The following is a 13,586-nucleotide window of genomic DNA, read 5'->3' on the forward strand; positions in this document are numbered from 1 at the left end:
GTTGTTGTTAATTGGTTTCGTCTCCACCACTGAACTTGAATTTTTGAAAATACACCTGCAAGAAACCAGAAATTAAAAAACGAACGATGGTATGAAAAACATTCGACTGAAATCATCCAATATATACTGAGAAAAATTTTGGATCAATGATAATTCAACAACCCCCACCAACTTTTGATTAAATTACATTTGAATAAATTCATCTGAGAAATAATTCAGATTTGAAAACACTTACTTTCAGATAGAATATCGGTGCACTTCTCACTGGTATCACTTTCAATTGGTACAACTAACTCATTTCGCCACGCAGGACGTATGAGTGATGACATATTTCAAAATTAAACAAAGAAAATAAAAGTCATCCTTTCGTCGCCTTCAGAACTGCGTAGTTCCGGATGGTTGATTCAGCATCGACATTGATCCATGTGACCTTGGGTATTGATAGAGAAGGTCAACAAACACATGAATTCACCTTTTATTAGATGTGCTACATGTGATGATGCGACTATTATCAGCGAAGTAACAACTCAGTGCCCTCTTGGCATCGTCTTCGATTTTTTCTTTGTCGATGGATTCTGCATTTCTTTTCCTTCCATTTGATGTGATGCACGTTGGGTTTCAACTATCAATAACAAAGATCTGGCTTAGTGCTCCTCTGACATGTTGCATCATATTTGTGTTTTCTCTGTTGATACAGTCTGCATTCGTTTCCCATTTTATTTCGATGTGCTGTACATAACGATTCGAAAATTAATAACAAAGATGCGGGTTAGTGCGTTTCTGACATATTGCGCCATCTTTGGTTTTTCTTTGTCAATGAGTTCTGCATTCGTTTCCTTTCCATTTGACGTGCTATACATGACGATCTGAATATTATTAACGAAGATGCGGCTCAATACACTTCTGACAAATTACGCCATTGTTGTTTTTCTTTGTCGATGAATTCTGCATTTCTTCTCCTTTCATTTGACGTGATGTACGTGATGATTGGACTATTGATAATGAATACAGTTTAGTGCTCTTTTGGCTGCCTCTCTGTTTTTCATTTTCAATAAATTCAACATCTCTCCTCTCATTTGATATTCTGAACGTGACGATGCGATTATCATTAACGAAGATGTGGCTCAGTAACCTCTTGACATCATTTCTGTTTGTTTTTTCTTCGTCGTTGAATTCTGCATACTTTTTCATTTCATTTGATATGCTGCACGTTGAGAACAAACTATTATTGACGAAAATACGACTTAGTGCCCTTCTGACATCTCTGTTTTTTCTCCGTCAATCAATTCTGCATTCGTTTATTTTTCATTCAATGTGCTGCACGTCAAGATCCAATTATCATTAACGAATATTTGGCCTACTGCCTTTCTGACATGTTTCGTTTTATTTGATGTGACACATATGACAATGTGAATATTATTAGCGAAAATACGGCTCAGTGTTCTAGTGACATCATATTCATTTGTTTTTTCTCTATATATATTTATATTTATATATATATATATTTATATATATATATATATATATATATATATATATATATATATATATATATATATATATATATATTTTATATGTATATATTTATATATATATATATATATATATATATATATATATATATATATATATATATGTAGATATGAAATCTAGGAAGGTTAATGCAGTCAAGCTGCTGGAAAATCATTCCATGAAAATCAAAAAATAAACAGAGGAGTACTTTTTGATCATTCCCATATTGATTTCAATTCAAGAGCCACTGGTAGACAGCTGTTTCAGCCTATTGGGCATCGTCAGTACCGGACAGGCGGTCCTCGATTGAAAACAAAATGAGAAAAACCAAGAAAGTACTTGATAAAAATTGCTGCGTAAACGCAAGCGAAACATAAATGGAACCACCTATTGGTGTGACCCAAGTCAACTTGCCAAGTTTTTATGTCAGTGTTGGTGGTTTGACCAATCAACCGACAACTACGGTGGCAGAAATTTGGATAGCTAACCTGAAATGCCAACGGAAAACGAATCCACATGTTTCTAGAAATGATATGAAATCTAGAAAGGTTAATGCAGTCAAGCTGCTGGAAAATAATTCCATGAAAATCAAAAAATAAATAGATAAGTACTTTTTGACCATTCCCATATTGATTTCAATTTACAAGCCACCGGTAGACAGCTGTTTCAGCCTATTGGGCATCGTCAGTACCGGGCAGGCGGTCCTCGATTGAAGACAAAATGGAATTATTTTCTAGCAGCTTGACTGCATTAACCTTTCTAGATTTCATATCGAGGTAACTTGATAATTTCAGCCGCCACTATTGAAATCTCGTGCTATCGGCAGGAATACTGGAATATAAAGTGCGTATGTAAGGCGAGAGTGTCAACACATGTTAGTTGGCTCATTTGATGATACGCGGGAAATTTGTAGTGCTGGTTACTATTGATTGTGTAACGTTAAAATTGAAGTAAGTTTCATATATTTTTTGTATACCTGTATACTTCCTATCACACAAAAACCCATGTGAGTAATATAACACAGCCACATTTTTCTTTTCGAAAGAGACTAGTATTTCCTTGGACACCCTAACCTCTAAACATATATTTTGGCTTTTAGTAGCCAGTGGTGTAGCATTCTATTTTTCAATGTCATTCCATGGGCTACTTGAAAATGGTGCGAGTTTACAAAAGAAAGCCAGGAAGTCGAAAATATCGAGATTACGATGAAGAATCACTCCAGCGTGCGTTACAATTATATAGGCAAGGTAGCAACTTGAAAGATTCATGTGAACAATTCAATAATCCCTAGATAACTTCATATCGAAAAGTTAAGGGCTTGTACACAAAATCAGTTGGAGCCCAACCGGCCCTATCAGTTGAAGAAGAAAATCATCTTGCTAATGTGATAAATATTGCCGCAGACTGGGGTCTTTCGTGTGATTCAGATGACATTAAGGAAACCGTAAAAACATATCTTGACCGAATGGGAAAACAAGTGCAACAATTCCGGGACAGCCGACCAGGCGAAACCTGGATACAAAAATTTTTACTTCGCCACAAAAATCAACTCTCGAAAAGGCTGTCGCAATCCATTAAAGAGAGTAGGGCCGCAGTTTCTCCGGAAGTAATTATTAAATATTTTGACCATTTAACAGAGAGCTTGAAGGATGTTCTGCCTGATGCAATCGTCAACTACGACGAGACCAATTTCACGGACGACCCTGGCCGTGTAAAAGTAGTTGTTCGCAGGAGTTCTAAAAAAGCTGAGACGGTTATGGACACATCAAAGGCAGCAACTTCAGTGATGTGCGCATGTTCAGCTTCAGGGTTTATGCTTCCTGTCTACATTGTATACAAAGCTGATCACCTATGGAATACTTGGACGGAAAACAGACCTATTGATGTCAGATATAATCGTTCGCGATCTGGATGGTTCGATGCCAATATTTTCTGGTTCAACAAAATGATATTTCCATATTTTTAAACTCTACCACCAGGCCCAAAAGTTCTTATTGGCGATAACCTGGCTAGCCACCTGTCGTCTGCTGTTATTACAACATGTGGGAAAAATAACATTCGATTTATTCTTCTGGCGCCTAATAGTACTCAACTCGCACAGCCACTGGATGTCAGTATTTTTCGACCAATAAAGGCAGCGTGGAGAAAGATTCTACAAGAGTGGAGAAAACATAACCGTCAGAAAAGAAGTTTTTTCTCGCCTTTTAAAGCAAGCACTAACCAAAGTTTCAACCACTAATGAACAAAATATCAAGTCAGGATTTGAAGCGACTGGTATATGGCCAGTAGATAGATGCAAAATCCTAAATAGGTTGCCTGAAACAGACCAATAGAATTTGCAGCAAGCCACAGAAACTGTTGATTCACTAAAACCAGTGTTCGAAAAATCTAGGTTCAAAACCGCAACTTCTGTTGGCAGAAAAAAAAAGTTATTGGTTGAAGCTGGTAAAAGTATTACGAAAGGAGACCTTGCTGTCCCGATACCGTCCGAGTCAGGGACCAAAAAGAAGCAAAATAGAAAGGCAACTCATTTACCATCATCTTCTTCTGAAAGCGACATCAGTGAAAAAAAAATTACAGTTGACAGCGATATGGATTCAGACCCTGATACATTTTCTGACGTAGAAGAAATAGAAAAATCTACGAAATGAGAGGTTTTAATCCATTTACGTCGAAATGAAAACTCAAACCGGGACAAATGAACAATATGCCGCGAAAATTATAAACTGCGAAGAAAACGACACTTACATGTGAAGTTTCTTATGAATGAGCGAGAAGATTGAAGGTGCTTATATTTTTCCAAGGGTTGAAGATATTGGCAAAGTCGACAAAAACGAAATGAAGAAACGACTTCTAGAATACGAAGTTCTGAGAAGAAGACCAATACAATTTAAAGACTTGATTTAGAATCGTTGTAACAAGTTGTTTTTCTTCACTTTACCTAATAGTTTTCACTTAATTTGTTGAAAGTGATTGATTATTCAATAATTTGTTGTTTATATACTATGTATTTTTCAACAACGTAAATAAAATAACTATTTATGCCACAAATCCCATATTTCTTCATCAAGTTACTACCTGCGGGTTTTATTAAAACAATTTGCGTTTCAAGTAGCCTCAATTGTAGTCTTGTATTTTAGATGCGATTTTCAAACAAACATGACGTAGCCCCACAAAGGAGGCTACGTCATGTTTGTTTAAAAACACCACGAATCTACAGAACTTGATATTTCTTTTGAAAAAATATCTGCTATCACAATTGTGACTTAAACTTCCATATAGGTACTGTACTTTTTGTTTACGACTTCATTTTAGCATACTTTGTATTATTCCTGTTATAAATGTTGTTGAATTAACGTTATCATTATTATTTCTGCTTTGATAATTATTCATTTCAAATAATGGTGGACGAGCGGGTTTGATGTCGTCGAGTGAAACTACATTTTTATCAAGACTCGTTGCTCCGATCGACTTTCCACACGAGTACTTCCATTCATAAAATTGTCCAAGTAACCTTAATTTGTTGAAAAATATCTGTCATTTCAAAGTTTTGGGGTGTGGACCATCGGGGGTAGTCCGTTCCTGACTTTGTAGCAAAACAACTGACTCCTGCATGAAAGCTCATCGAAGGAATTCATTTGTTCAGTCAATTACCAAAATTTGGATGATTTTGAATATTCACTTGAAAAGTTATCAAAGAAAAACATTTTTCATTTTGTAACTTCGAGGGCCCGTAACTTGGTTACGAAGACTTTTAGGAAAAAAAGTTATATGAAGTACTGGTGATATTTTGACCCCATCTATACATTCCCGAGAGGAAAAGAGGAAGTCCAGGGACACCCTGTATATATATATATATATATATATATATATATATATATATATATATATATATATATATATATATATATATATATATATATATATATATATATATATAGATCTTTCTATCAAATTGGAGCCACTAGTTAAAACATTATATACTGAGCCACCCATTAAAATTTATTGAAAATGATATTTTGAAGATAATACTTCATTAATAAGATATAAGCCACCTATTTATCAAAATATACATGTGATCTATCAATTTCTTCAGATTTACTGAAAATTGAAATATATGTGCATTCTTTTCATACTATCTTGATCCACTAAGAATATCCATCAAAACTGAGCCATTTATATAACTTTATGGACCTGAGTAGACAAATCTGAGCCATACATTGTTGCCAAAGTGGATGTTCTTTTTATAAATTAAAGTTGAAGAATTATTAGGAGCATACTCGATGTGATCAGTGCTACACACCATTTAAAGCTACTAGATAATTCAAAGTGAAAATCTCGAAACGAATGATTTGAGAAATTATATATACGATAACCAAATATAGATCGATTGTAATTACTACTAGTTAGAAAGTTGACTGAACTTGTTTATGTAGATTTATCTTTCGAACATCTTAGAAGTAGATGGCCAGTTCATTCATATTTTTCCAAGGCATTTGATAAAGTCAACCATACTCGTTTATTACAAGAACTTGAACACATGGGAATTTGCGGCAACCTCTTATCTTGGATACAGTTATCTCAATAATTGGATACAGATAACTCGAGTTAATGGAAACTTCTGGAAGTTTAGTACCATCCGGTGTTCCCCAAGAAGCTTACTTGGGACCATTGCTGTTCAATGTTTTTATGGACGATATTCAGTACCTACTACTTTTCTAATGCAAAATTTCTATGCTTAGCAGGTGATTCGAAAGTTTACAAAGAAATCGATTCACCAGACGACTGTGTAGAATTCCAGATCAAGCTGAATCATAGTTTTCAGTCGTAAATGTTATCAACTTGAGTTGATATTGTGTGTAGCTATTTTTAATTTTCAAACTATATTGAGTGAAATAGGTCTTGAACACATAAATAAATGAAACAAATGAGTACAGACATCACAACTGTCGAATCATATTCATAAAGAACTCAACTAACGATTAGTCTTTTGCCTTTCAATCAAAACATTCCGAGTGGCAGAAACGAATAGATCAACAAAATTACCTGCATACTATTCTTAATTAATATCAACTCAATGAAACTTGGAAAATAAACTTTATTTCACTTATATAATTTTCATTATAAATAATTTTCATTGAAAAAAAGAAGTAATATTCACAACTCAATTGGCATATTCAGTTTGCCAGTATAGAAGTTGTACACCACAGCTTTTATAGATGTCCATTTTCTGTCTTCAAATGAATCAGGATATTCTTGTAGAAATATATCAACTTCCTTCTGTTTTGGAGCTGCTTTTCTCTTGATGTTATCAGCAAAATATTTTGCGATAATTTTTTTTCTGTTCCAAAGACCATGTTTGTTTAATAGAAGTCCATTTTGCTTTTTTTTGATAATACAAATTTGAATTTTGTTTCACTTCATCATTCGGAGTACTTTGTGTATTACTAGGTATTTGTTCTGTGATCATCTCCTCTACTTCACAATTTTCAAAAATAGGATTCAAATCGATATCTATATGATTTAAGTCCAAACCTTTATATTTTTCCAACCCGCCTTCACTTGCAAGAAGCAACAATTTTGAAAGTTTTGCTGTCTGGTAAGTATTATCAGAGAGCCTATAAAAATTGCAATGTGTTTGAAGGGTATGCCCCATAAATTTGGACAGTTGCTCTAGATCACTGTCAGAAAATTGCAGTAACTGAGTAACAGTTGCCAAATGTTTGCGCAATCTTGTAGCACTTATGGATTTCGGGTTTTGACTACCACACTTTTTGGCATGTTTATATAAAACTTTGGTTCCATCTAAAAAGTTTTTGCCTGTGGTATGGAAAATATAATCGTTGTTTTCAATGAAATTGCTCCTTACTCTTATGAAAAAATCAAATTGATTTTTCATACTTTGAGAGAGTAAAACAGGAACTCCCCGTCCTCTTTTTCCTCTTATTACTATTCGGCTACACGAATTCAATAAAATTTTTTCTGATTCGGTGAGACATTCTTCAAATTCTGTTTCTTGAACATTCAGATTGATGGATTTATATGTTTCAACTTTAATTTGTGCCACTTCTGCAGGTCGCCTTCTGTTCATCAATATTATTTGACAGTATAGCAATTCTTTTAAAGAATTATAGGCTAGTTCATCTTTTTCATTTCTCTTTAGTTGTTCGAAAGAGTTCTGAGAACTTGTTTCCAAATACTCTTTGAGTTTTTTGAGATCTGATGTAAGTGGTAGTAATTCTTCTTTATTCCATTTTCTGCTATTTAAGTTTGAGGTAGCTTGAGCAGAAACTTCATTAGCCCACTGAGATTCTATAAGTGTTTTCAAAACTTTTATCTCTTTTCTTAGAGCTTCAGTATTAGATTCTTGTAATAACTGAATAATAGCCAAATCGCAACATTTTTTTAATAGAGTTCCAAAATTCATAGCAACTGTGGGTGATTCATATTCATCAATGCCCTTGTTATATTTTCCTATTATATTAACTCCTTCGATAATTTTTGTAAGGAATTTTGGACGTAACAAATCGATTAAACCTTTTATATTACTATCGGAATCTTTAGAGATCTGCAACAACTTGGCCAAATTCCTCACACTGGTCCTTACAAAATCCAAGTTCCCTTTACTTTTTCTACCTTTCAAGTACGAATATGCAAACTTGCAAATCAACGGGTCCTTTTTAACAGTTAGGCTCACCTCATCGGCTCTCATTCTTGGAAATAGATCTTTATCTAATAGTTCATCGTGTTTGAATTTTCCCAAAAGTAAGGCAGTTTGACCCTCGCTTTGAGAACTTTGTCTTTTTCCTTGAGCTGATATTGGCCTACTATCACAATTCTTTGTGTGTCTATATAAACTCTTTTTTTTATAAAACCCTAAACAATGGGGACAGGGAAGAAACTCACTGCTACATAATAGTATTCCTGACTTAACCCGCCTCACTGGCCTTAGTTGCAAAGTAAATCGATTTTTCACATAATTTCCTCTTTTTCCCAAAACACTCAAAGCCTGACGCCTTTCTTTTGAATTGCTTTTGTAAGAGTGTAGACGTTGAACTTCTATTTCATTTTGGTGCCAAGTCCTCAGATGTCTGGAGAAATGTGAAACATCTTTGTCACAGAAAAAACAAAATGTCATTTTGTCTTTATAGTGTTTCATATCAGTCCTTTCTACTCCTTCCTGAAAAAAAGAATTGAGAGATGCAGAAAAACGGATTGACTCAAAATGCCTATTTGTATTTGAATGTATACATAAGATAAAAGGTAAAATTGGAATCACTGGCATAGAAAAAAATTGAAACAAGTACTTTTCCCGATCACCAGGAATACAATACTCTCAACTTAGTTGGTTAAACTCGCGTTGAGAAGAATATTGTATTTCTGATAATTGGAAAAAGTGCTTGTTCTGGATATATTTAAATGAGGCTATTTATTGAAAAAATACTTTCAATGACAGATGATTTGTTATAAACTTATCTATACATACTTCACAATCGTCCGTATGCTTGTGGGTTGACTTGTGGTTGACTTCTGATACAGCAGATTTCAAAGATTGTTCTGATGTTTTCTCCAGAATTTCGAAACTATTTTCGGATACAGGGATCTGAAAGAAAATAATTCTGTGTAGTTGACAGTTTTTAATTATTTTCCGTATGATGACCAAGGAAAGTGAGCAAATATAAAAGTGTTAATATTTAATTTGGAATTTAATTTTCACTTACCTCGTTGATAACATTGCTTTCAATAGGATCATGAAACTTTTCAATTTCAATATATCCAGAATAATGAGAATGATTTGTTGCATTCTGATTGTCTTCGCTTCCGTAGTCAAAGGGTTCTTCTTTTCTGAAACATCTGACTCCCAAATGTGTATCGGAATTGGTAGGAGTTGCAGGAATAATCACTTTCCAGTGATTATCAGATTTTGTCAAAACATTGATGCCATCATTATTCGAATTTGTCTTGGTGGCAAATGCTACATTTTCTATTCCACTTGGTTTCAGAATGTGCTGGGATAATACATTAATTTTTTTTGTGAAGGGGGCATACTTCGGTAACTCTGATGTAATGTTTGAAGAGTGCATCACAGAAGTTTCACAAATTTTAGTGTCGTCATTTGGTAAGGTGATCTGCAGAGAATGAAGTACATATTTGTTGAAAGGTAGAACTGGAACCTATCGCATATAATAAATCCAATCGTCAGAACTGCAACACTCTTCTTGGCGTGCGCTTCACCAACCAAGTTGACGCCTTCAGAAGGTGAAGTATACTTGAATCCTTAAGAAGCCAATTTACTTGGTGAAACGTGCGTCTGTTGCAGTTTTGATGTTTAGGAGCAGTGCTTGTTCTGGTTATATGTTTGTAAATTCATCATCTGCGAATGTGACAGATTTTGTGAATATAAGCAGTGTGTACTCACCATCGTATTGCTTTCCTTTTCATTACAATCTGAATAATAATGAAAATCATTGTTATGCTCATCGGAACAGTACAGGTAATTTTCTGTCACTTCAGAAACGAAGAGGTAATTTTTATTTACTGTAGAATATCCTTCATTGTCAAAAATAATGGGAAGATCAGATATTTCATGTCCAATATTTGCAACATCTTCTTTTGGAGGGACTACAATTACTGGAAATTGAAAGTTATTTTCTGTTTGGGTAATATTCTTGACACTCTCATTGTTTGGTCTTTGATTTTTTTTGTGTTCAGAATGTATATCTGTGCTGACATATAAATGTTTTTTGTCAATGTTTTCTAATGGCTGAGATTTTTGTCCAAATTCATTCTGATCTCGTGATTTGAAAATTAGCATCTGATCATTATTTTCGTTGTTAACTGTATTTACACTATTACGCATGACCTCTGTTGTAGATTTTGAACTATTCACCCTGCTTTCTTCATATTTTCTTTCCTTATCGGAAGAAATATTCTCATTTATATTCTCATATTCATATTTTCTTTCCTTATCGGAAGAAATATTCTCACTTGACCATTGTTTTTTCTTAGATTTTTTACTGTTTTTCACATCTTGGGTGTTCAAAAATTGCTCTTTCAGTATTTTTGGATCAATCTCCAACACCCAATTTGTAACGGGATCAAACTCGTCCATACTTTCATTTGAATTTTGCCATGTTTTATCTTCAGAAACTTCCACAGAAGTTTCAAGTTGATTTTCTGTAATCATCAATATAGAAATAAAAAATTACCATTTGCACAATTGAAATACATAATTTTGAAGGAAATAGAACGGAAAAATATAAATAAAAGAATTTCCATGGACGATTTTCTGTCGGTGTGATTGGCATCGATTACTACAGTTATAAAATTAGTGTTCTGGGTAAGCAATCTTAATAACTGATCGAACCACTTAGGAAGCATCATGGCTATTTTCAGTCCCATCAGCAATGTTAAGAAAAGTATCTGGTCAAAGTTGGGCTCGAACCCGTGCAGGACCTTCGGATCGTTAATGTCAGCATCCATTTTTTCGTTTTTGATGAAAAATAAACTTACAAAATTTCAAATTGAAAGTTGTATTTTTTTGAAACGAAAATTGATTGAAAGTTATATTTTCAATAAATGTATCAGACCAAAATGAAGTTTTATAAAAGATGTTTGGAAGACATGGGGATTCGAAACCAAAAGATATTTTTCTGTGATTCCCGGATACGTAGAAAATGTATTTATTTGTTTCATATCATACGTACAACGTATTGCTCATAAAATATTACTCACATATATAAAATGTTTTCTTACCTTTGTCATTCGCAGCTAATGAAAGAATCTTTAAAGTTCTTTGGGACATGACTTGACTTCTGCATAAATATATTTTCACTTTCCACCTTAGACACCCAAAACATACTCGTACATCCTACTGTGCTCGTACACCAATTATTGGAAGCACAGTGTTGTCATATTTATATGGCTCAGGTTGTAATGTACGGAGTTAGTTTTAGACATATACGATTTGTATATACGAATTATCCGACAGTGCCGCGCTTGGCAATTTGCTGAACTATAAATTATATCTTTCGTATCAAGTTGAGCCATTTTTTGGAGGGAAATATTGGCGCGTAAATGCCATATAACACTAAATCACATGAAAAAAAATGAAGGATCAGGATTCACTGAGAATCGCCCGCGCTTATAACAAAATAACCACAGATTTTTAAATCACCTGAACCTTTTAATATGGAAAAACAAACCTGAGCCACATATACGGCTCAGCTTTGTAAATGTGGCTCAACATTGCACGTACAGTTCACTATAGCTGGCTCAGGAAAGGTGGAAATCTCTATATATATATATATATATATATATATATATATATACTATATATCAAAAATGAAAAAATTCGCATTTCTCGATGTACTGATGAAAAAGCCGGACGGTACATTAGGTCACACGGCATATCGAAATCCAACACACACGAATAGGTACCTAAACGCAAACTCACACCACCACCCAAAACAAATTCACGCGGTGGCAAAAACACTCATTACACGTTCGAGGAGGCTGGCAGACAACGATCACCGACAACAAGAGTTGAACACCATCGTAACAACTCTACAAATGAATAACTACTCAGAGAGAAGTATTAAAGCGGCTGCCAAGACCACACGGAAACAACAAAAAACTCGAGATACACCGGTCATAACAACCACACTACCATATATTGCAGAAACAATAGATAAAATCAGCAGAATTCTTCACCAACACAACATATCAACTTCGTTCGTACCAGAATGGACAATAAGGTCCATGCTTCGTAATCCCAAGGATCAGATACCACTGGAGTCACAAGGAGTGTATGAAGTAACATGCCACGATTGTGACAGAACTTACATCGGCCAGACCAACAGACGAATCAACATTCGCAAAGATGAACACAAACTAACAGTGAAGGGAAAAGTCACCACGTCTTCTCTCTTCCAACACGTACTTCAGACAGGACATAACGTCAATTTCGATAACACAAAAATACTAGCAAGCAACGAAAACTTTTACTCGCGAACAATCAGAGAGGCTATCGAAATTGAAAAACGACCTAATAATATGAACAAGAGGGATGATGCGCAAAGATTACCATCAACATGGAGATCCGTTTTATCGCTTTGCACAAGCAATCAGACTGCTCAACCCCAGAAGCAAAACTCGGCACATGACAATACAGGTACAATAACAGAGGCAGGAGAGGCAGCTCAGGTAATAAGACCAAAACAGGTAGTCGAGCAAACACAGGTAGTGACAGCAACGCAGGTAAAGGGAAACATCCATCCCTATAAATTGAGACACAGAGTTCGAACTAATCAGTCTAGTTGATGAAACCAGAGATCCCTATAAATTGAGACACAGAGTTCGAACTAATCAGTCTAGTTGATGAAACCAGAGATCACCAGAAGATGGCAAATGAGAATTTGCCGAAACGTTATGAAAATAATCTTTATGGGGATAAAATACACAGAACACGTAGCGAAACCCGAGAAAACAGCTCATCGTACTTTATCCGTGAGAATCTTCGAGTTAACATATACATATATATATACAATATATATAATGAATAGATAAGTACTCTTTGATCATTCCCATATTGATTTCAATTTAAGAGCCACCGGTATACAGCTGTTTCGGCTTATTGGGCATTGGGCATATATATATATATATATATATATATATATATATATATATATATATATATATATATATATATATATATATACATATATATACAGGCTGATTCACGGTGGATGGCACATTAGACGTTTCTGGTGAACCAGACAACGGATCACTTTGAAAATTCAATGGAGGGCATATTCGGATATTTTCTAGCCAACTAAAATATTTTCGACAATGCGGTGTTGCCGCTTCTATTAGAAAGCAGTAGCAACTTTGATTTTTCAAATGGAACACTCTGTATATAATATTATTTTTGGAATCTCCAACAATTGCTCGACAACTTTTTTTGATATTTTCCTATACCTATCTGTTACTGTTTTCGAAATAAAAATTAATTTCAATTTTTTTCTTCGAAAATCATGACTTCTAAAAATGCCGATATCTTTCAGTTAAGAAGT

At 34.4% G+C, this 13,586-nt stretch overlaps 1 protein-coding gene across 3 annotated transcripts; it reads right to left on the reverse strand.

Moving 5' to 3' along the window:
* Window positions 1-6,590: 6,590 nt before the first annotated feature.
* LOC111511474 (uncharacterized) lies at window positions 6,591-11,755 on the reverse strand. 3 transcript variants are annotated; one of them, XM_074179240.1, is made up of 5 exons: window positions 11,269-11,755; window positions 9,932-10,143; window positions 9,234-9,686; window positions 8,999-9,115; window positions 6,591-8,692 (listed from the first exon to the last, which is right to left on the reverse strand). In XM_074179240.1, the coding sequence occupies exons 1-5, from the start codon at window positions 11,315-11,317 to the stop codon at window positions 6,824-6,826; spliced, it is 2,700 nt and encodes an 899-aa protein (XP_074035341.1). In that variant the 5' UTR covers window positions 11,318-11,755; the 3' UTR covers window positions 6,591-6,823. The 3 variants fall into 3 exon arrangements, with proteins under 3 accessions (XP_074035341.1, XP_074035339.1, XP_074035340.1); XM_074179238.1 differs by having other exon boundaries at window positions 9,932-10,689; window positions 11,269-11,754; XM_074179239.1 differs by having other exon boundaries at window positions 9,234-9,641; window positions 9,932-10,689; window positions 11,269-11,750.
* Window positions 11,756-13,586: the final 1,831 nt, after the last annotated feature.

Source organism: Leptinotarsa decemlineata, unplaced genomic scaffold (assembly GCF_025532065.1).
Source record: "Leptinotarsa decemlineata unplaced genomic scaffold, Ldec_3_MD MMD2_tig00004716_RagTag_RagTag, whole genome shotgun sequence".
Classification (NCBI taxonomy): Eukaryota; Metazoa; Arthropoda; class Insecta; order Coleoptera; family Chrysomelidae; genus Leptinotarsa; species Leptinotarsa decemlineata.

Bases quoted from the DNA above. Each gene is read 5' to 3' on its own strand.
- LOC111511474 (XM_074179238.1), bottom strand. From the start codon at position 11,317: ATGTCCCAAAGAACTTTAAAGATTCTTTCATTAGCTGCGAATGACAAA. The intron at 9,687-9,931 runs GTGAGTACACAC...TATATGCGATAG, and splicing joins AAAAGGAAAGCAATACGATG to GTTCCAGTTCTACCTTTCAA. The intron at 8,693-8,998 runs GTATGTATAGAT...TCTTTTTTTCAG, and splicing joins AGCATACGGACGATTGTGAA to GAAGGAGTAGAAAGGACTGA.